A 25759-nucleotide genomic window follows, 5' to 3' on the forward strand; every position below is an offset into this window, starting at 1 on the left:
ACATCTCTCATTGTTGTGCACCACAGAAGCTATGGGGGAGCCACCTCTGTCTGCTCCCTTATTTGTAAATGAGCTTTGTGTTTTAGAAGCAATGGCATGTCATCTGTTGCATAGTGAATTCTTTGCTTTGCTGAGACCTGTATCAATTCTGCTGAAATAATATTAAACCATTAAATCATCTCCAACCCCATAATCCATTTATTAAAAGTCAATTTATATTGCATCTGTTTCTTACAGGCTGACCAAGGAGTGTATATAAATGAATTAAATCTTGGTCTAGAACAACATTACAAGTTTCCAAGAACAAAATGTTTCACCGTTTTTTTTACACAGACCTTCAGTGACAGGTCTGTACACAGCTACATGTAATAGTTAGGCTGTTATAATCTGAAGTTAATACGTTCTCTCCAGAATACAAGTCAAATTATAGCAAGTGGATGTTTCAAGTGGGAATCAGATGTCTTAGCATTCTCACATGCGCACCCACAAACACGCATAGAAAACAGAATTATTGATCCTTTCAGATGTATACTTCTCATTGTTCTGTCTGAACATCTTTGCTATCTACCAAAGCTATGTCAGACAGCTACACGAGTCCCTTTGTGGGTGGGTTCAAAGCTGATATTAACCTCGTTATAAATATACACCAGCATTAAATGGTAATAAAAATATATAAAGGGAAGGAACAGAGTGTGCCATGCATAGCTAGCGAAGAGCTGTTTTTAAGCTAGATCTGCATGCCACACGCTTTCTGGGCCAGGTGAAAGTTACTCTAGGCTAGGGCAAAGTGTAGTTGTAGGTACAGTGTGGGCAGATTAAAATAAATGATTCAGTCGCAGATACACATTTCACTTTCCTTGGGCTTTTCATATTGGTTGCAGAATTCTCATTATCTTTGACAGACTTCTCTTTTTATTCAAGAATACATTTCTCCTGATACTTGGTCAGTGAATTTTACTGCCTGGTTGGTGATAGTGGGAAGCAAAAGGTACAGTACTTAAAAATAATTGAACGGTTGTCGCAATAGAAAAGAATTATTTATAAATCTCTTGCCACCCTGTGCTGCTTGTAGTATAAAACCTATGCACTTAAGAAGATGACTGGTTTGTTACATTGAAGAATACCATGAAAGTTTTTAATATGTGGTATAATAGAACAGGATACTCTTTCTTTTGTTAGCGAGGTGTGGAGCGTTTATTAGCAAGAATACTGTACATACATCCTCTTAAGGGCAATACAAGACAGTAGCAAAGATTTAGAGGCATACTCATCTTTAAAAATAACAGGATGTGGTATCTTCACAATGGGCCACCTTTTGTGTGTATAACTCTGAATAACGCTGTTGCAGTAGGAGCTACAAGCATAAATGTCTGTGGACCGAGAGAAGAATATACCTCCAATGTGCTCCTCACTCTCCAACAGAATGCAGTGTCACCAACAGAATTTTGGTCCTATAAAAGATATTACCTCACCCACCTTGTTTCAGAATGGAGCATTTGTCAAATTAAAGAACAGAGGTGATGCTATTGTGTACATAACCTTGATGCAGAGGAATAACAGCAGTATTGTTGGACAAATTAATAGTCAGATCATGCTAAAAATAGGTGGCTAATAGGCAGATATTGCTCAATATTTAGCCTCAAAACAGTGGCGTGTCATCATTTAAATTTAGGAAATCTTTTCTAACTTATAGTTGTGATTCTGCAACCCTGGGAAGTGCTTGAATGTACAGTGTTACATCATGCTTCTAAAAATATGCTCCTTCCTCTTTAATGTGCAACTTTGCAGTGTCTGTTGCCATATAAAGAAACATGCTGCTGGAGTAAAATTAAGTTGTAGGTATTACCTAAAATACGAGGGTGACAAGCAAAGCTGTTTCTGGTTCTGCTCTTTTATTTTTAGTTTTTTGGTTGCTCTCTTACTTAGTAAAATGGAACCTAGTTATCGCAAACCCTGATATAGCGCAGTTCCACTAAATCCTGAAATGGAACTCTGACTAGAGTGAATGTCTGTTCATTTCTGTTTGAAGGGAAGTTGTGCCACAAAACATGCTGACTTTAATAGAGAGCGTTCAGCTGTACTCTTAATTTAGCCTTGATAAATATTTATAAAATAGAAATATGCTAATTATGAGCACCTCTTATTATACATCATTGCAAAATGTGCCTGAATCACAGAATAGGTTCTTTTTAGGGACAACTTTATCTGTACTATATTGATAATGTTTGACAGTATTAATTGCACTGTTTACTTGTGTCCTACAGGTTTGCAATGAAACCTCTTCATTGTGAAGAGAGCCCCACCTAATGGCTCTTCTGACAAACACAGGCAAACATGCAGGGAGATTAGGCTCAAAGTCACACGGTATGGAGGACCCAAACCTTGCTGAACCATAGGTGTTGGAAGTAGGGGTGCTACCGCACCCCCTGGCTTGAAGTAGTTTCCATCATATACAGGGTTTACGATTTGGTTCAATGGCTCTCAGCACCCCCACTATACAAATAGTTCCAGCACCCCTGTGCTGAACACCTTTACAAATAGTCAGTCCCATGCGCACGCACAGGCTTCATGGAAAACAGAATTGAGCCCATTGTGACAGAGGGCTATTAACCAGACAAAATCATCTTACTGCTAACTTCTAAAACTTCAACAAATAGTAGAGAGGCCATGCACGGCAAGTCCAGTACCTGGTTCTGCATACAGATGTGATGGCATTCAAAAACTAATCACTGCTCAGTAGTAGTGAGGGAGTGTGGTGCACTTTAATAATGTTTGTAAAAATGATCCTTCTTCACCCAAGCACTGGATAGCAGGACAAATCTAAACAAACTACACTTCATATGAGGGGAACTAATAGTGGGGGCTTGACACAGAGATAAAAAGGGGAGAGGAAGGTTATAAATACACAACTACCTTTTTGAAGTTCACACCATGGCAGACAATGATGTCGCTCATTCATATTCAGTGGGCCAGATTTACAGCTGGTATAAATAGGTGCAATGTCATGGTCTTAAATGGGGTGGCCCCTACTTAAAGACATTGATGGCTATGGTGCAGTGTGTCCAGGTAGATAATTATCCTGGGTGAACAGGTATTGCAACATAAACCAAATCCTGCAATCCTTACTCAGGCAAAATTCCTATTCAAGCTCATTAACAGATTTTTTTTATTATTTTAAAATTTGGGCTTGGGTTAACCAACCTTTTTAAAGCCAAATTACAAACCTCAGAAAACAGAGGTTTATAATGGAAATGCTGACACAGGCTGCTATTGGATGCTGTGGTATTAAATTGGAAATTAGCCAACAGTTCTGGCTTTATGCCAATCCAAGGAGATTGAAATCACAAGTTAGAGAGTGTAGGCTTTGTGCCAGATTTTTAACAGAAAAAATGAAATGCTCATATTTACAATCCTTTTTGCAAAGTTACACCACTATCTATACATAAACAAACATCTTTCCTCAACGTACCAAAATAAACTCCACTGACTTGGGTTTTGTTTCATAAAATTTTTAATTCTCCAGTTAAACACTCTCCTCCCCTCCCCTCCCTCCATTTTCCTTATAGGCTTACTTCTGAATTGCCTGGGGATGTTCAGGGACTTCTATAGATCGATAGACATATTCTGGACATTTTGGTGAAACTTAGTTCTAATGAAAATAATCAGGATGTGGGAGTGGTGACCAGTAAATAGCTGACTGTCAAGGTTTTAGAAAGAAAATTCACAGGCTAAAAATTAGAATACTATTTTAAAATGGTTTAATTAAACCAACTATTTAATCACCTAATGGGCACCTGAAGAAACAAAAACCTGGTGGTCTACATAGAGAGGAATAGGATTGCTTTGACTATTGATACAATCAGATATTAATATTTTGTGTGTGCTGCTGGAGTGGTAGGCTGTGATAAAGGATGCACTACAAACATGAATCAGGATACCTCCAGTTATATATTCAGACTCATTCAAGGCTCGCATATGGGTTGGCAATGCACTCCATTGGGGTATGAGAGATTCCCAGGGCCAAAACCAGCCTAGCAATCTTCATTCTCCTCATACAACCGTATAAAAGCATTTGTTGAGTGTTACCAAGCATTAATTTAGCTGGTATTCTAAAAATCTGTGTGGCCTTATTTTAGGTTTATGCTTTATGGGTCCAATCTCTCATTCAGATCAATGGGAGCTCTGTTTGCATAGCAAATATATGAGTAGGACCAAGCCCAAGTGCAAAGAATCAGGATAGGTGTGTTGGTGTGGGTGGGTTTTCATTGCTTTAGAAAGAGGAGTATGTAGTTGTCCAAGGGTGCTCTTGCTGTAGGAGGCATAAGGATAGTAGCGATGAGTCAGTGAGGTTCTTCTTGATGTAAGAAGTTACAAAATAGCGAGCTAGGAAATAGCTCGATATATTTGCTATTAGGAAGGGAGTTTTTTACATCTAGGGCATTTGTTCAATTCTAGCTCAGCTCAGGAGTGGTCAACAGCCATTAGTCTGGCTGCTTGTAAATCTAAGTGAAAGGAGTTTGTGGTCTCAGTTCACTTTCTAATGGACAGGAACCCACATCACAAAATCCACCATACCAACCAGTGCTAATTGATGTGTTGGTGGTCTCAGGAAAGGGGTTAGGACTAAGCTGGCCATAGAAACTAAATATCCCTTAGAAGTGGTCCTTCCCCTAGAGTTGGCAGGCAGCTGTGCTTGTTTTCTGGATGAATAGGAGACTTCAGCCTTCAGAACTCCCAGTCTGGCTCCTTCCTCAAGTACTAAATTCACCTAAAAATGTTAAAATAAAAAAGAAAGAAAACAAAATGGCAAAATTTCAGCAAAAGCTACAAAGGCACTGGAAAAGCTTCAGCAAAACACACTACCTATTCAATCCCGTTATCAAAGCACTTGCTGTTCCTATTCCAAGGAACAGGAAAAACAATAACAAATGTTGAGCCATGAAAAGGATTCTGTAACCAGAATATTTGAATAAAGAAAGAAGAACGTTTCCATTCTAGCAGTTGCTAAGGAATCACTGCCTTGTGAAGTGAAGAAAGAGTGCCAATTACAGCTAAAATCCCCCCAAAATGTTGTATTTCAGGGAGGAAAGTTCTATGGCAGGGCTGGTTGCAACAGACTGACAAATCTGCAGCTGCAGAGGAACCCTGGTTTGAGGGAAAATCTGCCCAGGCAGTGGGCTTACTTCTTTATAAACCTACGGAGATTAGGTCCCAACATCAGTGCCAGCAGCTCCGTTGTCCTCGGCACAGTTATCCAAATAGTGACCCCTTTGTAGCTTTAAAACATTGAACCTACTATACAGGGCTGGAATCCCGTCTCCATTATGGGGTCCTGGTCTTATGGATGTGAGCATCAGGACGAGGACAGTCAGGCCTAGTGATCAGAGTTGGGAGTCAGAAACCAAAGCAGGGGATTGGAGACTGAGTCAGGAGTCAAATCCCAGGTCAAAGCCGGGGGTCGGACCTCATTACGTTTTGGTAAGTGCAGCTAATTCAATAATATTCATAAGGATTCAGAAGAGGTGGGGGGAGTGGTAATTGTGGAGAACATCTTGAAAATAAATAGATGGAAGCTAGCTTGCTTGTTGGTACTTTAGCACACAGCTAGAGCAAGTGAGCCTGGTGAGGGTAGTTAGCACACATTGTTTTAGAATATATTTAAAAAAACAATACTTGCAGGGAGAGCAAAACCAACTGCTGCCTGAGGATGGTACAACTCGTTCCCTTCTTTTTCAATAGTAGACACTAGATACAATCTTCTGCAATTCTTAAGTGGTTTGGGCCTGTGCCCATTTTTTTGTGGCTTGGGTAGGAAGCAGAGCCAGTAATTGGCTGTAAGGAGACATGGCTGGTAATACAGTTAGAGAGAGGCCCTGATACACTCATTCTCTGGGCCTGAGGAAACATTTGCTGCAACACACTTATAACCCCACGTTTGACACTTCACAGAGCAACTTTATAACAACAATAATTATTATTCCTTTGAAAACAGTTACGTTAAGAGAATGTTAAGGTTGAACAAGGAAGCACTCAAAAGCCAGTAACCTTAACACTGCCCACTTGTTTTATCCATCACAGCCAATGATCATCTATTATTCCTCACGTAAAACAGCATATCATACTTTTTTCCTGCTGCCTTAGAAATCCTGTCATCACATCTTGTAGTAATTTGTACTTCTTTGTGTGTGCCTTAGAGTCCTCATAAGTTATTTATAACCAGTAAACCATCTTTCACAACGTACTACAGATAAAGCATAACACATAGTTGGTGGAAATTAGCTGACATATACAGGCCACCTACATTTTCAGCTGAATTAGCTTTGTAGTTAACTGGCTCATCCCTTGAAGTACACTAAAGGAAGGTGGTGCTGCTGGCTGAGAAGAAATTTCATGGCTGAGAATAAAATACATATCTTAGAAAGAGAACCTAGTTAGCACCAAAACAGGCCATCCCACATCTTATGAGATCCAGAGGCAGGAGCTTCTATGTTGCAAAACGTGAGCTGTTCAGCTCTAACATTTCTAGGTGCACAGATAATGAGGCCAGGACACCTGCAGACATTCACCATGCACCCTCACAGCATTTTTACTGCACAGTATGGTCCAATGGGTAGAGCACTAGACTAATAATCAGGAGTTCTATTCCTGGCTCTTACACCAGCCTGCTGTGTGACCCTGGACAAGTCACTTCGTTTCCCTGTGCCTCTCTTTCCCTTCCCACCCTTTGCCATGTCTGTTTAGAGGAGAAGATCTTCCAGACATGGGGCTGTCTCTTACTATGTCTATGTATGACACCCAGCACAGTGGAAACTTTAAGCTCTGTTATAATACAAATAATTAATAATAAGCATAACTAAGCGAGCCATGCAGACAGATACAATGCATCCTTCCTTAGGGTCCACTTTATGAGCAAGAAAACTCTGCGTAAAATGTACTGTGAATGCAAAGGGAGTCATTTTCAATGGGTTATTAATTGGTCAAAAGCCAGTTTTCACTGGAGTGCTCACTCACACTCATCCTCTAGGCCCAATTTCTGTTTTCTTTCGCGAGCCATTTTGGTACTAGAACTTGTGTTCTGCAAGATTTCTTTTCCTAATGGGGCATATGTTTATTTTTTATGCTCCTCATATTAAAAAACTGTTGAACTGCTTTTGCTCAAACTTAAAAAAAAAAACAGTTCAGGCAGATATGAGGCCTGGAATATTTCAGCCTTAACGGGGGAAGTTATAAATGAATGAAAACAAGAATGGAAAGACACGTGCAAATGTAGCTGTCTGGTGGAGACCGATGTGCACGCTATCATGCTTATAACATTTTCCCTTCAAAGGGCTCCGAGTTTTTCATAAACTTCAAGGCCTGATTTTTCAACTGTGGCCACTAATTTTGGGTGCCTCATTTTTTGAGTGCCCAACCTGAGATACCATGGGCCTTATTTACAGAAGTGCTGAGCACTCCCACAGCTCCCATTGACTCCATCGGACATTACAGCTGCTTAGCACATCTGAAAATCAGCCCTAAGTGTTGCACATTGAGTGCCTCTGAATCTATGAAAATGCAATCTACAATAGCTAAACGTTGTTCTATAGTGCTCCTATAGCGTTTAGGCTTTAATTATATAAGGTGAAACTCACTCTGTGCAGAGGTCTAAAACAAGGCCAGTGCACCACTTAAATCCCACTTAAGTCTAATTTGAGGGCTTAAATGGGACTTAAGTGCTGTATTGGCCTTGTAGTGGCCTTCCTGCAAAGGAGTGAGTGTCACCCATACAACATAGTAGATCCTGGGTTCTTCCCTTTCTAAGAGAAACACTGCCTTACAGTCTGGAAAAGAATTCACCATCGGTTTATTTTTAGGGGGAAACTGTAGTAATTTCCTTGCCTTTAAAATGCTCTGGCTCCTGCCCCTAATCCTTCAATAGCTTCCCAACCAGGGAGTGTATTTGCCCTTTTCCCCCTATGTTTGATCAGTTTGCATTATCACTTGCTGTAAATGAAATGGATGCTGTTTAATTCAATCTGCGGTTTCAGGGACTCTGTATGATTTCTCCCCATCCTCAGCTCCCACCCCTAGGGAGTATCACACACAACTCACTGGAACTGAGCCATCCTATTGGTAATGATGACTGGCATATCACATCTCCAAACCCTTGGGCTCTAGCAAACTCCTGAGTGTCTGTGCAAGTTGCATGGGGAGGACTTGCAGGAAATTGCCTCAGGACTGAGTCTTTAAGGGATAAATCCTGCTCACTCTATGCTATATCATTGATTTGAGTGGGATTACTCAAATGAATCAGGCAAGCAGGGCTTAAACCATAGCCAGGAGCTTTCTGAGTTTATTTAACTTTCAGGGCAAAGCGGAGTTTTCCAAAAGTACCATAACAGGGATGCCTATTCCTGCTTAAGCCTAGTAAAATTCTGTTCTCCAGCTTAGATTTGTAGGGGGTATTAAGGCCTTGTAAAAGAAAACTCATCAATTGGGGTTTAGCTTGCACTAAAATATGCATGTTATTAAGATGATAGTCTGATATACCTCCGAGATTATTTGCTGATGGAGGGAACTGTCATCAGGCACTGAGGCCAACAACATGATTGCTTCCTTGGTGGTAAAGGATCTGCTTGAAATGAAATGTAGGGAAATATTTAATCCCTCAGTTTGCCAATTATCACCATTCTGTCATAGCCCAGGCATTACCATTATCTCTAGTTTATTTCCTAGCACGCGGCCTGATAATAAGATTCAATTACTTTATTTATAGTTAAACAGCAATTTTAAGGAAAGCCTACATAAAAGCTTGAGGACCTGAAGAGTTAACTAAAATCACAGTCGCATAGGGAGAGGTTGTCTCCTGAGTTCCTAAGAGGCACAGCACAGAAAACACAGCTCAGCGGGAGAGGGGGCTAAAATGGTTTTGAGCCACCTTTGTACCCTCCTGATCCTGAGCTGCTCTGGGGGCCTCAGTTACAGCAGCTTGTCTCCAGCTGCCTGTGGGCCATAGCGCTGTTCAGAATCTCCACAGTGCTGCATGCTGCAGCTCCGCACCCAAACGCCCAATTCGTCAAAAGCCCTGCCCTTGGCATGTCCCCTGTGTCAGGGCTTGCGAGGGGGCTCCCCAGAAGAGGACCTGTCTGGATTCTGCCATTCCTGTGCTGGGGGAATCCTCCCTTGGCCAGATCACGGCTTATTGAGCCCCTTTACACTTCTCTGGCCCTTTCACCCAACATAAAGGGGCCAGTCTGGAGATGAGGATTGTGCCCATAATCTTTTTTTATTTTTCCATTAATGCAATGTTATTAGGGAGAATGCCTAGTGGTTAGGAAATGCAATCTTGTCCCCCTTGTGCATAGGTTGTATTATTTATTACTGTGTATGGAGTTAGGATAGGCTTTGCTTATGAAGTAGTAGTAGACACAGGAACATTCAGTTCCTGATTCAATTACACAGACTCAGTGCTGTTCATGGAAGGCCTGATTCTCACTTACACTAGGGCTCTTTTACACTACACTGGCAGTGTGAAGGGGCCTTAAAATGGGCATACAGATATCCCACTATAAAGGGGTGTACGTGTTACTGAGAACCAAGCCCAGAATCTAATATCTTATCTGAGCACTGAGGTGTTTCTTCAGTATATCACTATTTAGCTAAATGCCAGAAATTTTTCTGCATGAAAGCTGGTATATGGCTCGTTACCTGTGCTATCAAATTGTGATTTCTAAAGCGAAGTCTCAAGGGCTGCATGAGTGTTGTCCTGCTCTGCAAAATATGCTCTATTTAGTATCAAGTTTAACTCAGTTTTCCAAAAGAATCTATAAGCCCCACAAAGTGTAGTATCTATTTAGATACAAATTCCTACAACGTGTAGTATCGATTTAGATCGACATGCATGCTAGAAATAAACTTTCATCAGTCAAGGCTGCTAAATACAGTTCAGCATAAATACTGTACAGCCCCTTTCAGCCAGAGATCTCAAAGCATTTTACAAAGGGAGGTAAGTGTTGTTATCCCCATTTTATACGTGGGGAAAGAACTGTAGCACTTCAATGTGCTGCACTTCAGCAGCACATATACTAAAATTGGAACAATACAGAGAAGATTAGCATGGCCCATGCACAAGGATGACACACAAATTTGTAAAAAAATAGACAGCACACAACCCTGAGAGACCACTACCTCACATTAAACTGACAGAGGAACTGCAGTAACTCAGGATTTGGGATTCTTTATCTATTTTTCTCTTGTTTTCAAGTGGCATGTCATTGAACTTAGCTATATAATAATGCAGAATGCAGGGATAAGTCTCTTTGACACGTTAATTGTGTGTCTAAAGTGAGAAAGGATTTTCTCAAGCCATTTCTGTCATAGTCTGTTCTACCCCGTGCAGATGCCATCTTGTGGCATTCAAGTATTGGCAATCCAGGACTCAGACAGGATTACTTTTTCAAACAAACAAACAAACAAACAAAAAGTCCTGCTTTTAACTCTAGAACTTGACACAAATAAAGATATTTATAGGAAAAGAAACTGAATGATGCAGAATGGAAACAAACTGGTTAAACTGTAAATCAGGGGTATGTTAATTGTTACTTTGTCCATAACAATCAAATAATTTTAGTATTGGGGAGGGAGAGAAAAATTAATTTGTAGATTTGTTCACAATCTGAACCCCAGTGCTTAATTTAGGAGGAGAGAATTTCTACCTTTGAGACAAGCTTTTAATGAGGCAACAATTCAGTATCTATAGATTTCCAGGCACATCTGAGAATTTATGCAGCAGCATGACACATTTTCTGGGAGGCTACTTCAGCAAATTTCTTACTAGGTCAAAGATGGACTAATAATTGGATTGGACATTGACTCTGATTTGAGGCATGCAGATCAACAGTTGCACTCCAGATTAAACAATCTGTTCTGCTCTGGTTCGTTTTCTTATTTATGTTATAATTTTGTAATATACAGTTAAGGCCTCATCCCACTTCCATTGAAATAAGTGGTCAAACTCCCATTGACTCAAAAAAAGCCAGGAGTAGGCCCTATATCTATTGGTTACGGACTGATCTACACAGAGACTATATAACTGGATCAGTTTTCATTTGCATGCTTTGTTATTTTGATGCAAGTCTGTGTGGACACTCCTATTTCAGAATAAACTTCATTGAACTAGGACACTTTTATTTTGAAATAAGAGTGCCCACACATAAATTTTCACTGAAAAAACATTAGGGGTGAATTGAGACCCGTCTAGTCATTTCACAGACTCACAGACTTTAAAGCCAGAAGGGATCATGATCATCAGTCTGACCTCCTGCATATTGCAGGCCACAGAACCTCATCCACCCACTGCTGTAGTAGACCCATAACCACTGGCTGAGTTACTGACGTCCTCAAATCTTGATTTAAAGACCCATGCTCCATGTTGCAAAGGAAAGCGAAAAAAACCAGCGTCTCTGCCAATCTGACCTGGGGGGAAATTCCTTCCCAACCTCAAATATGGTGATCAGTTAGACTCTGAACATGTAGGCAAGACCCACAGCCAAACACCTAGGAAAGAATTCTCTGTAGTAACTCGGAAGACCTCCTCATCTAGTGTCCCATCTCTGGCCTCTGGAGATATTTGCTAATAGCAGTTGCAGATGGGTCATATGCCTTTGTAGACCACCTCATTATACCATCCCCTCCATAAATGTATCAAGCTCAGTCTTAAAACAAGTTAGGTTTTTTGCCCCTACTACTCCCCTTGGAAGGCTGTCCCAGAACTTCACTCCTCCCATGGTTAAAAACCTTCATCTAACTTCACGCCTAAACTTATTGATGGCCCTTAACTTAAATAACTTCTCTCTCTCCCTTGTGTTTATCCCTCTGATGTATTTATAGAGAGCAATCTTATTGGTGCAACTTTGTGTTGTAGACAGGCCCAGAGATATGATACTCAGAACATGAGAACAACTATATTTTCTACCATATTACCTTACCTGTAATTGATTTAGGAGTGTCCTGCTCTTCTGGAAGCAAATCTATTTTGGAGATATTATCCTTTTCATTTACTTGCACAATTAGTTGCAAACGGTGTGAATCTAATGTATTGAAAATGAACAAGACTTGGAGCTCCTCCCTTGCCCAAACCCAGACAATGGATGGGACTGAATAGTCTCCAAAGGAAACATGTCCATTTTAGAACCTTGCTTCTTTTTGAAAATACTGAGTTCAGCTTTCCTCACTGGCCACTTGATTGCTTTAATCTCTAAGGGCTTGTCTTCATTACAGAGTTTACCTGGGCTTCTACTTGAATGTTGTCCTTAACCTAGCTCCCATTCACACACAAATCGTCCTGGCCTGTGCAGGGTGGTGCTTTACGCCCAGATTAGCTGACCCCTCTTGGGGTGGGCTGAGCACTGCTTACACTCAGGCTGGTAAACCACCCACTTTGCAGTAGGATGCAAGCTAAACCACTCAAATGATGATAGTCCTCCAATACCTTCCCACAATTCCTCATGTGTGCCCAGAAGGCCAGACAAGTACCCTCACAATTCACTAAGAAAGAATCATAGATTGGCTCTGTTTAAAGCAGCACAAAGAACCATGGGACGTGACCCCAGAAGTCCTACTTCCTCACCTGAGTGAGTGCAGAACCAGTGTGGATGCAATCAAGTGGGCACACTTGAGTATGGCTTTGTAGTCTAGCTGCTCACACCCAAATTGGGAGAATCCACGTGCTCAGACCCAAGTGTCAATTGTTCAGGTTAACTCTGCAGTGAACACATACCCTAAGTGTTCACAGTCAGATGGCGGAAACTGACAGTCACTATGACCTGGGCTAGGTTTGAGCCAGGAACCTAGGAGAGAAAAGGTAGTGGAGCTCGCATGACATAGTAGAAAGAAAAGAAATGGGGGTAAATTGAAAAGCATTTGTTTTTGTCTCAGTGCCCTGGGTGATCTTTCTTTGGGCATCAGAAGCTTCTTCTAACGTTGTCCCAGGGCTTTTTTTTTTTTGGCATTTTTATTTGTTCTAAACAAACGACTTTATCTTGATACAAAATAGCCCAATTAAAATCTACTGTCTGTTCTTCTGTTATTTGGGGGTGATTTAATCTGACTGGGAAACTTCTCTTGGGCAGTTTTCATCCCTCTTGGAAAATGGAAGCGCACAGATGTTTGTATATTGCAATAAAGTGTGCGCTCTCGCTCTCTCTCAAAATGACCCTTCAGATTTAATAATATTTAACATTCAGCCTTTCTACAATTTCTCCTTTATTATGAAGGATACAAAGCATTCTTGTCATTCACTCTCAGCACACTTGCAAATATAGCTGCACAGATTGGGAGCCTTACGTTTCTTTTTGTGGGCTTTAATCTCTTTTTTTAAAACTTTTTAATTTCTCCAGATTCTTAATTTTGATTGCAAAAGCAATCAAACCATCCCCCCTGTGGGCTTTAAGAATATCCCGGAGTATTTGGCTAGAAGAGGCAATAAGAGAATTAGACCTAAAAAAGAAATCAATCTTGTGCTCTAATGACTTCTTATTTTCCACTGCTGATAAAACTAGGGGATTAAATCTCCATCTGCAAATCTTGTGAGGACAGTCTAAGAAAAGAACACGGACCAATGATTAGATGACGACTTGGGCTAGTAATGGGGAGCCAGGACATCATGCAGCCAACTTCTGGAGTTAAGGAAATGGTCTGTGTACTAGTGCCAAATTGGGGTGAGGAGGAGGAGTAATGGAGATGGAGAGGGATGGGAAATAATCTCTTCCTCCTAAATTAACCCTTTGAGGATGATACATTTTTATGTGCATTTCTAACCATTCACTTGGCTGACAAACTAGCAAAGGCTAGTGATTTAATTGAACAGCCTCCAGGCATCTGTCCACCTGACCTCTTTCAAACTTTTTTAAAGGGAGAAAAAAATTAAAACGTGTGTAATTTATAGGTTCTGCTAGAAGATTGAGCCTGCAACATCTCAAGTACACAGATGAATGGACAATGTCAGATTAAAAACATATTTTTAAGAAAGTTTCTTACCCATGTTACTAATAGCACCCTGTTAAGAATTTACAAACTAGCCTAGCCCAACCTCCTCCCATATATTTGCCCATTTCCAGTCTCTCTTTCATTATGAATGCTGTATATTGAATAGTTATGTTTCTTGCAGAAATACCAAACTGGCAATCTGGCTACTGAGTAGCGCTGGTATTTTGTATCCTTATATCAAATTAATTGTCCCACTAGGCTGAAATGAAATGGAATTAACTTTTTTGTATGTTCATTAAATTTATTTTTCAAGCAAGGGATATATATATTTCCTGAAAATGTTAGCCGTAGAGCATGGTACTACTCAGGTAAAACACACTCTTGGCCAGTTCTTGTCCTTGACTGTGCATGCATGGCTCTCCTGACTTTAGGACCGCCTTAACCTGGCCACCATTTTTGTGCCCACAAAACATTGCAGACACAGCATACGTCATTGAGATGCCCATGTAATTGATTTGTGGGCACAGTCAGGTAGTTAGGCATAGAAATTGCCTAAACTGTACATGCAAATAATTGTGGTTCCAAAAGTGCACCCCCAATATGTAGGTGCAGAAATGGAGCCTGGCCTTTCAAAACCTGGTCCTAAAGGATTTAAATCCATAGGAGCTTCATGCACACACCTGAGAGCAGAACTTTATCCTGTGATTTTACGGTTTCCTCAACCTTTTTAATCTGTAGGATTCAACCAGAATCCTGAGTCTCAGTATAACAGCAGAGTTGAAGCTTTGTCTCTTTTCATACACATGCACAGATACATTTCATCATTGTCCTGAAAGTAGAATAGCTCTTCTAATAACTCTTCTAGAAAGAACAAAAGAAATTTGAGTCTGGAAATTCAGCTTTTCCCTTGATGGTGATATCTGGCCCAACAATTAGAGAAGGCATCATAAATAATAATCCTTTGACTAAATATCTGCTTTACCCAGTAGTCACTAGGGGCTGGAGCCTACAAAGGTGTGCACAGTGACATGGAAAGGAGTGGATGGAGCAGAGAAGCAGCAAGGGGCATTGAGCAGGGTGTACTGTTAAATACAGTCCAATGCCTCCTGGCTTGAAGCAGGAGTGATTAAATAGCCCAAAACAATGGCTGCTGCACACTCCTCTTAAGCAGGAGTTGGATCCTGCTTAGGAATGTATTGCTTGTTGTTTGCCTCCTTGGTCACACCCACTTTCTCCCCTGGGGCTCATTGCGTGCTCTGGCACGTGTACAGGGCCTCTGGATTCTGCGGCTGGCTTGGCATTATGTGGAACATGGAGTGCTGCTGCAAGCGTTCCAAGCATGAGGTCAGATTCCTCTGCTCTGTGCGCTCTGCTGTTCTACAAGCCATTGGCTCAGCCCCTCACAATGCCTAGTAACCAGTATTGCAGCTGGAACTGTCCTGTTGTAAAGTTAAAGTTTCTTTAAATCTTGCAGATTTTTGACAACGAAGCCAAAGATCTTGAGCGGGAAGTCTGCTTTATCGATATTGCCTGTGACGAAATCCCTGAGCGCTATTACAAAGAATCGGAGGTAAGAGTATAAAACAGTGAAGAAGGAATGTAGCCTAGAGTTCATTTGTCACTGGTAGGGTTTTTTTCCACATATTTGACCCCTGTTGCAGATTCCAGATGCTGCTCACTAGGCGCTTCAGAGAATCCTCCACTGCAGTGCTAAAATGTTCTCCAGATTTCTCTTTGTACTTTCAAAAATATGTTCTTTTTCTTCAAAAGCATCAGAGAAGGCTTTTAAACAATACATGGATTGCTCTGCAGTCTGCTTACAGGGAACAGACACACTTCAGGTTGATCTTTGTTTGACATGACATCCATATGCAAAATGTGTGGATCTCCTTTAAGATCTTAAGATGTTCATATAAATTATAAAAGGTCCTTGATGGGGCTGTTTCATATATATGGAAGAACAGGGATAGGAAAGGGTTCTTAGGACTCAAACTAGTTTTGTATTTTCAAATAAAATTGTACTGGTCATTAGTCTAAAAATGTGGGCTAGAGCTATAGATTATAGAGGGATCTGGAAGTGACCCCTATATTTAGGTTGCCTAACAATTTCCATTATAAAAGATACTTGCATTCTTTTCTTTAAGAAGTTCTTAAATCTCCACTGTTTACAACAGGCCTTTGATATTTAACACGGGAAATGTTCTCAGGGTGGAGAAGTGCCTTGTCTTTGTTCTGTGAAATTCTATTTGACTTGTGTTGTTATAAACTGTTCAGAATCACAATTTTCTTTCTCTTGCTTGCATTCCTCAGAAAGCGTTGGCAGCCTGCCTAAATAATAACTAATACCAACAGTCTATGGCCAGGCTGCTGCAGCACATGCTTTATTATGAACACCTGGGAGCAGTGTTAGGGGTGAGGAAAAAAAGCTGAGCTGGGCTCCTCTCCACTCCTGTGTCCAGCATATGACCCCAGTGGACCAGGTCCCCCTCTAGAGGCACTACATTGGGCAGGAACCCCTACCCCCCACCTACCAGGAGCAGCTTCCCCTCCATCCACCCCATAAATCTCCCCCAGACCCATCACCTGGTCCCACCAGGGGGCACCTCATGGGGCAGGAAGTTCCCCAATTCCCACTCTGGGGGAGGGAGAGAGAGAGAGAGATTCATAGGCCAAGCTCATCATCCCCTTGGCCATCCCCTAGATCCAATACTTCGGCCCACTCGTCCACCCACAGCTGCTGCTGCTGCTGCTGCTAGCTAGTGTAGTTAGTCCTGTAGTCAGGTGGCAGCAGTGTGTGCTGTGGTACTGAAGGTTCAGGCTGCTGCTGATTCACAGATGTTATAGTCAGAAGTGGCCATTATGATCATCTAGTCTGACCTCCTGCATAACACAGGTCAGAGAATTTTGCCAAGTGATTCCTTTGTCAGGCTCATGACTTTTGCTTAAGATGCATGCTGAGAAGTTGTTACAATGCACATAATATAATTACATATAAAATAACTGTGCTAAAAGAATATTGTTAATGTTGCAAAGTCAAGCTTTGAAAGTTGGAAAATGCAGGTTTACAGTTGCCTGGACAACTTTAATTCTGCCCTCTTGTGCACTGCATATGCATTATAGTAGAGTCTTTAATTATATGATAACTACTATTTTTTCCATAGGATCCCTGCTTTGTTTGGGGCACAAGTTCAAAGCACAAAGGGGCTGAATTAAGCTTGCATGAGCAACCATAAATCTGGCATTTCCTAACATTCAAATGCTCAACGTTATAACCTAAATGCTGTTCTTTCAACATAGAAAAAACTATGTAATATATAGGGTGAGATTTTCAAAGAAGCCATGGGGATGTAGGCACCCAAAACTCATCGAAGTTCAATGAAAACTGAGCGCCTAACTCTCTTAAGCTTCTTTGAAAATTTCAGCAATGTGTTTCAATAATCTAAAGTGTGCCTGAACGGCTCCCTCCTTTAGGTGGATGCAATTTACAGCTGCAGAATTAGCACCCACCCTTCAGTAGCAAGTGTGAGCACGTTAGCCTCACTCTACCCACCTGCAGGCTCAAAACAGGTAGCTAGAGGGAGAACTACTCCGATTCATGCCTGCTGTTCATTGTGGAGGCACAATTTGCTTCTGCAGAAAGGGAGGCTGGACCCAATAATATCCTCATAGCAGGGGCGGAGCACACTGGCTGTTTAACAGTGCACAACAAGACTGCACAACCATTTTTAGGATAGAAAATGAAGAACTGCCAGGGGAAATATTTGTATAAGATAGGAAATCTGTATTTCATACTGTGAAAGCCATATGTTACGATCTCCTATTTATACTTCCTATTGAAATTTTTATAATACATTACTCATCATAATACAGGAGGTGAAAAACTGTATTTCTAACAGAGTGCAAAATAAGTATATTGTAGAGTAAAAGCCATCTGTTGTGTACTGAAATCCATGCTATATGTCACCTTGTGAAATGACTCACCAGACTCACATTATCTTAACTCTATCCCATGGTCTTCCAGTACCATTTAGGAATAACAGCTGCAGAGAACAGACATGCAGTTAAACTGGCCAGTATTTGGCTGTGTTTTATGGAAATCAAGTTATATTTTTTCATTTCAATATGCATTTCAGGATACTATAAACATAAAGATAACAAATAGCTTTTAAGCTTTTCTTATGGTTCCTTAATACCCAACTATTAAATTTCATTTTGATAAGATTTATTTTACAACGCAGAAAAACAACTTCATGTTAACTCAGTGAAGAGTTTCAAAGACCATGTGTTATATTTCAAGGACAAATCTATGACTCTGATTCCAAGCATATTGAGATTTTTTTGCATGTTGTTAAACAACAAAAATAGCCCAACAACTGTTATGTTTCTCTCAGTGCTTGAACATAATTTATGTAGAGACCATAGAAGTTTCTTCAACAATTAATAAAACACTGAGAGCTAAGATGCCCATCATTCCAATTTAAGGGAAAAGTAAATATTTGGGGGGAGGGTGTCCTGGACTCATTTAAAAAAAAAATACAGTGTGCATTTGGTAGTTGGTAATGAATTTGTAATAACTGATCCAGTACACTCAAAGGTTTCCAAGATATGTTTTCACATTCCCGTATGAAGAATATGGACCAGATTCTCAGTTACACTAAGGCTCTTTAGTCTACTCTGGCAGTGTAAGGGAGCCTTAAAGAAGGTGTATATATAATTTCTGCCCATTTTAAGGCTCCATTAGCATAAAGGGACCTTAGTGTAAATGAGAATCTGGTCCTATGTATTTTTCATAGTACAATTAACAGTGTTTCTACTAAAAACAGATTGATGTAAAATTTTCAGAGTGGTTCAAAGGGATTTTTCTACACAATTTACAACTCACAGACCAGATTCTCCTTTCACTTGATGCAGCATTGAATCTTCTTGTAATATGTCAGTGTTTATTAAACTATTTGTATAGTGTGACAGACCCAGACCAGTGGGGTACAGGAGTCTGGTAGAGGGCAAATAGACTGGTCATTGGATGAGTAGTTTTCTGTTCCCTGAGTGACCAGAGCAGGGGCTGCACTAGAGTAATCAGGAACCTGCTAGAACCAGTTAAGGCAGGCAGGCTAATTAGGACACCTGAAGCCAATTAAGAAGAAGCTGCTAGAATCAATTAAGGCAGGCTAATCAGGGCACCTGGGTTTTAAAAGGAGCTCACTTCAGTTTGTAGTGTGAGGAGCTGGGAGCAAGAGGCACAAGGAGCTGAGAGTGAGAGGGTGTGCTGCTGGAGGACTGAGGAGCACAAGCGTTATCAGACACCAGGAGGAAGGTCCTGTGGTGAGAATAAGGAAGGTGTTTGGAGGAGGCCATGGGGAAGTAGCCCAGGGAGTTGTAGCTGTCATGCAGCTGTTACAGGAGGCACTATAGACAGCTGCAGTCCACAGGGCCCTGGGCTGGAACCTGGAGTAGAGGGCGGGCCCGGGTTCCCCCCAAACCTCCCAATTGACCTGGACTGTGGGTTCTTCCAGAGGGGAAGGTCTCTGGGCTGTTCCCCAACCCACATGGTGAATCTCTGAGGCAAGAAAATCCGCCAATAAGCGCAGGACCCACCAAGATAGAGGAGGAACTTTGTCACAAATAGGTGGATCATTATTCCTGTGCTAGTGTGATCAGAGAAATTGCACTAACATACTTTTTCTTATTAGACTAATATTTGTGACTCAGACTGTTTATTTTTAGCTCTGAGGCATTCAGCTTTCCTTTCTCCCCCTCCCCCCATCTTTGTAAATTGACTGTATCAATATCATAAATATTTCAGGGGCCTCTGCATGAAAAGCCACTTTCTGCAATTTGATTGTGACCTTTCTTTGAGTTTCTGTTTATGAACCAACCCATGGATTATGGACCAAATCTTTTCCCGGTGTAAATGCACACAGCTGCACTAACTTTAGCAAAGTTCAGAAAAGATGGACCTATTTGAATTACACAAAGATTATATTATTAATATCAATATTGCAGTAGTACCTAGAGGCCCCAGTGAGAAATCAGGAGTCCTGTTGTGCTAGGTGCTGTACAAACAAAACAGATATTTCCTGCTCCACAGAGCCCACAGTCTAAAAGAGGTATTTTATTCTAATGTACTTGTATGGATGTATCAGTCAAGTTAAAGAGGTTGTATTTTCCCTTCCATTGCACATCACAGAGCACTGATTTTCACATAAACAAAAGAGCCAAAGCTACAGAAGACAGGTCTTTCATGCACATAATCTCCAATTGGAATCATGCAGTACACTTTGACGTCTGCTGTAACTAAACAGGGGAGATGTGTTTTGTGAAAATGGGATTGAAGGGGGGGAGGGGAAGTGTAATTCATGTAACATATCTGCTCCCCTCCTCTTCCAAGGCAACAAACAAGCTACAAATTGAAGAGTCAAAGATATAGTTACCCAGGGGCCACATGTGCTGAAGAGCTGTTATCATTTCAGCCAGGAGCATCCTAGAGGATGTCTACCAATGATTGTTCAGGATAATCTTGAGTGATCTCTTGGCCAGAGCCATCTAAATGATCCTAATCCATTTAAGAGTGACGGTCTCATCCTTCAATGTTTGCAAAAAAGCACTACTGAATCACCAAAGGATTTTATTAATGATGGCAAGCACAGACATAGGCAGATCCTCAGCAAGTGTAAATTGACTTCAAAGAGGTACAGTGATTGGCACCAGCTGAGGATCTGGCCCTTTCAAAAAGAAGATTTATTTTTATTGCTGTGAAGCACCCATGTATTTTGAGGATAGGTGCAAAAAGAATTTTATAAATAAATAAAATGGCCAAGGTATTAATGGATTCTGTATATTAGATAACCATTGGATCAACCAAACCCCACAATTTTCACTTCCTGCCTTTTCTGCACTCATTTACTGAGCATTGTAAATGTCCAAGGCATCTGAAAAAGGTCTATCTAAACCTACATGAGTCTGCATAATCACAAGGGCTGGACATGGTCACAGTTCTGTGTATGCAAACAGGCTAGGAAAACCACTAAACTTTGCAATGAGAACTTGGGTGATCTCATAGAGCCAGCATAAGAAAATGGGTTGATATCATTCCATATATAACTCTTAATGAGAATCAAAGGGCCAAATTCAGACTGGGTGCAAGTAAGTGCAACTCTGTCTGAATTTGGCCCATACATTTGTTCAGGAACTAATTCAGTTTGGACTGGGGGTCCGCCTAGCTGTTACACTCGGGTCTCTTTACTTGCACCTCAGTGTCTTCCCTGGAGTTCTTCCTATCTACAATTATTGGTGATGACACTCTGTGCATTTCTCATCATCAAACCTTTTGCTGCCACCTTCCTGAGTGACTGTGACTGACTCACATTTCAGGGGCTCGATTTAGAGCAGGGGTTCCCAAACTTGGTTCGCGGCTTGTTCAGGGTAAGCCCGTGGCTTTGAGATGCTTTGTTTACCTGAGCGTCCACAGGTACGGCCACTCGCAGCCAATGGGAGCTGTGGGAAGCTGAGCTACTGCTCAACAATGAGAGCCTCAAGTGAGCCATTCACATAAAACATTTATCGTAGCTATGAACTATTATGCAAAGTGTTCCTTACACCATATTTAAGTTCTCAGATTAACTATGTTTCATTTCCTGTTTATAGCAAAGTGGCTTAAGTTGGGGGACAGGGAATAAGCTTTTTAAATTACCTCCAAATAGAAAGATTTCATGCAGCTGCCACAGTTCTCCTTCAATTTCTGTTTAGTGTAAAACAGCTGTGTTTTAATGGGTCCAACTTGCCACTGTCGGGGTGCTTTTAGAATAACTAAACCCGCATTATACCTCAGGCACAGAGAATGATGACATTTGAAATAATACAGCTGCTTCAGCTCCCATAGTAAAGTGTTAAATTGTCCGTATAATAATTCAGCTTGGGTTAAGCAGAACCAAGTGAAAATCTCCCTGTAGTTACTACAGTTGAGTAGCTTGTAGAATGCCTGGCTAGATTACCATGTGTCCTCCATGTATGCCACAGCTATGTTGTTTTCTGTTGTGACTGCTGGATCTGAGTTTAGGCCCATTCCCATTTTTATCAATCATTTTTGTCATCTCAGCTTTTTAAAGTGTCAGAGTAGAAGAAAGAAAACAAAATTTTCCTCTCTATAATGAAAACTGTTCAGTTAAGAGTTTCTAATACAGAGAAGTTTCATGAAGCATATCAAAGCCTGTGCTCAGTGCTAGAGCAACAAGGGGCCAAATGTCTTTGTTCTGTTCCCAGTTACATCTATCTCCAGAGCAATTGCGTTAACTCAAATGGAATCACTCCAGATTTACTATGAAGTATCTTGGAGCAGATGTTGGTCTAATGCCCTTGAATCCCTTTTCACTTTGCATATCAATCACTGTGCTTGTCTACTGGAATAAGTATATTGCAATAGCTATTCTGGAATAGACCCCTGTGGATAATCTATTCCTGAATAAAAGTGACTTTACTTTGAGTGGAGTAATTATTCCAGAATAGAGTAATAATTCTGGAATAAAGTCACTTTTATTCTGGAATAGTGTCTACACAGGTGTTATTCTGGAGTAGCTAAACTATGCCAGAATAGCTAGTTTTTCCTGTCAATTTCCACTGTGTAGATAAGATCATATATACTAGAGATGGTCTGTAGGCTACACTTCTGTGCCACAGAACCATGTGTTATTTAATACACTTTAAAAAAAATACATGTCTTTGCTTTATAGCAGAATTGTCTTGACATTTGGGGTAAAGCAGTATTTATCTAGCAGCCTCAGGGAAATTATTTTTATAAACTTCAAATAAAAAATGAAATACAAAATTTACAATTAAAATACACTAGTAGGAGTTTGCATTGACATAGCCTTCTGGAGCACTGTACATATCGTCTGAAATCCAAAGCCTACCCCTCACAGCTGTTGATGAAATGCCAGGTCACATCATTCAAAATACAATCACAAAGAATTAGTTCTGAAATGCTAGATCAAACAAATTGATCTTTAGTTTAGGACTAAAAAAAAAATTTACTTCATGTCAAATATCTGTCGGTAGAATGTTCACTGGTAGGAGTTTAAGAAAAAGAATCCGCGCACCAGAAAGAATCTTTGTCTTGAGGCATCCAAAAAGCCACCTGTAGGAGGATAAAAAGGTGCAGTGTTAGCCCACTGCCCTTTCACTTCTGGAGACTAAGGGCTTGTCTTCACTTACATTTTATAGCGCTCTAACTTGCTGGCTATGGGTGTGAAAAATCACCCCCCTGAGCGCAGCAAGTCTGAGCGCTTTAAAGCGCTAGTGTAAACAGGCTCTGAACGCTGAGAGCTAATCCACTCATGGAGGTGGATTACCAGGAGCGCTGGGAGAGCAATTAATGTTCAAGAGAGCCCCAAGAGTAGACTAGGAGGAGTGTTTCTAGTACAGAGCTGACAAAGCCATATAGGCCCAGCACTGGCTGCTGCAGGTCAGGATTGGTGCATTGGCAAGGGCCGGGGATAATCTTGAATATAAAGACTTGTAGGTAAATAGCAAAACCTAAACTAGATCTGATGTCTTCCTGACAGCCAGTGCAAGAATTTAGTTTCAGAGAAGTGTCTTGTTTAGATTTAACTGAATTAACCTGTAATCCCTCCCCTGAGCTGTTGCTGATAAGTCACTTTACTCTTGCCATGGGAACTAAAAGTTAAGAACGTAAGAGAACAGACAACATTTTAAGGCCTGCTCTATTACACCAGTACTACTCAACTGTCTTCAATGGGATTGGAATGGTGGCCTTAAAATGTTGTCTGCCCTTCATATTCCTAACCCTACCATTTAATGTCTTAAGATCAGAATGTAGCCGTGTGTGTTTTATTGGGTTGATCTGGCCATGACAACTTTGCGAGTTAATGATGAGTGAAAGCTTTGTAACTGTCTTTTGAGGTGAACTCCCACAGAAATCTGGGATTTATTTTTTACGAATAGCAAAGTATTCTTTAGTCCAAAAATTGCACAGTGTACTTCAGCACAGCAAAGCCTTTGTATGAGCCTTGTTCCCTTAAACACTGAAGTCCTCTAATCATTTAACCTTAGGTCAAACATAGCATTCAGAATTCAGTGCCTCAGTGTGGTCCTTTCTAGAACATTCATCAACCAAAGTATATGGATGGTTTAGAAAATCCTTCCCCACCTCTCTCAATGCTTGTCAGATATAATTTATGAGGCATGCTCATCTGATAAAGTCATTTTGCTAGGGAAAGGCACAAATTGCTCTGTGTTTGCAGTACATTGTATTGCCAAGTACAAAGTGCTCTAAAAACAGCACTTTAGGTATCAAGTGCTAACAAAGCAAAAATATTGCTGCCTCTGTGCTTGATTTACACTAGGATACAAAATACATGGATCCAAGAGTGTAATGATTGTCCCCCTTTCAAGGAGTATTTTAAATCCATTTCTAATTACATTTGGAAAAGAGATTCTCTGTAGTGCCCTAAGAAATATTCAGATGAATTCCTGATTTTTCTGAATGAGACGAGCACTCCTTTTGGAAAACAGAAAGGTAAGTTAGGGGTTCTCAGGACAAATTTTTTGGTGGCCTCAGAGTGCGGTCATCAGCTCCTGCTGGTGGCTGCTCTCATACTTTTTCCTAAAATACTTAACTAGCTTTAGGCAAAGCAAATAAATATGCACATATACACATCCAAATCATTGTAATTTATTTATTGCTACTAGCAAGTCTGTTGTGAAAAGTGATACCTGTATGTTTATTAATATCACTTTTCACAACAGGCTTACTCAGCCCAGGCAAGCCTGGGGACAAATTAAGCCCTGGATGGGGGTTTGGGGGAGGCAGCGGGGACCAGGGGCAATGGGGGGTCAGGGGAGGCAGCAGGGGGCTGGAGCCCGAAGCCCCGTGGCCACACCCTGAAGCCCCATGGCCGGGGGATAGGGCCCGGGGATGGAGCCCGAAGCCATGTGGCTGGAGCCTGGGGCCTGCCACCACACAGCCAGAGCCCAGGGCTGGAGCCCAAAGCCCCATGGATGGAGCCTGCCGCTCCACCACCCCAGGGCTGAAGCCCAAAGCCTGAGCCCCACTGCACCTGGGAAGGTGGGGAACTCATTGGCTGCCTGCTCCTACAGCGGTGTGAACTAGGTATCTCCAGATGGGGGCAGGACCCAACTCCTGCTGGCGGCCCCAGCAACCAAGACCAAGGCGGTGCATCCAGGAGCAACAGGGAGGGGGAGGGGCTGTTACTTTGCTCCACCCTCCAATCAGAGCCCAGGAGGCTGCAAGAAAAGTCCCTAGTGGCCGCATGTGAGAAACGTGAATATTGAGCACACTTAGTGAAAAAGCACCTGAAGCCCAGGTGCAAAAGATCTGTAGTTCATCACAACATTCCCTGCATTTAGTCACCGGGGGTATAGTTTTCAAAAGCATCTAACTCCCAGTTTCTAAAGTGCCTTGGTCACTTAGGAGCCTAAGTCCTTCTGAAAATCAATGGGACTTTTGAAAATCAATTTTGGTGCTTTTGAAAATGGGATTTAGGCTCCTAGGTCACTTAAGCACTTTTGAAACTATTACCCGTTGTCTATATTTTAGGATGGTGCATTATGAAAATGTCATACAGGCAGGAATGATTGCCTGAAGAACTGAAAAGAATTCTGTTTGATTTGTATCTGCTTAATTTAATATTGATTAAAAACTGCTCATTCCAATAGCAAGACATTTTCCTGGTCAACTATTATCTTTTGTAAGCCAAACTGACAGTGTAAGCAATCTGGTAGAACATACTTTGCTCAGCTAGCTCTCTGGATAGCCTGG

At 41.2% G+C, this 25759-nt stretch overlaps 1 protein-coding gene and 1 non-coding gene across 3 annotated transcripts in view; both read left to right on the forward strand.

The window, feature by feature from the left end:
- Positions 1 to 25759, forward strand: part of PITPNC1 (phosphatidylinositol transfer protein cytoplasmic 1) — a 178295-nt gene that overhangs the window by 126106 nt on the left and 26430 nt on the right. For both annotated transcript variants that reach the window (XM_026654476.1, XM_026654477.1), the window contains exon 6: positions 15440 to 15535. In XM_026654476.1, the coding sequence (XP_026510261.1) occupies positions 15440 to 15535 (96 nt within the window). The remainder of the gene's footprint in view (positions 1 to 15439; positions 15536 to 25759) is intronic.
- LOC112101719 lies at positions 10040 to 10147 on the forward strand. Its single transcript, XR_002907680.2, has one exon. It is a non-coding gene; the product is annotated as a U6 spliceosomal RNA (small nuclear RNA).

The sequence above is a fragment of the Terrapene carolina genome, unplaced genomic scaffold (assembly GCF_002925995.2).
Source record: "Terrapene carolina triunguis isolate 2854851 unplaced genomic scaffold, T_m_triunguis-2.0 Scaffold192, whole genome shotgun sequence".
NCBI classification, from domain to species: domain Eukaryota; kingdom Metazoa; phylum Chordata; order Testudines; family Emydidae; genus Terrapene; species Terrapene triunguis.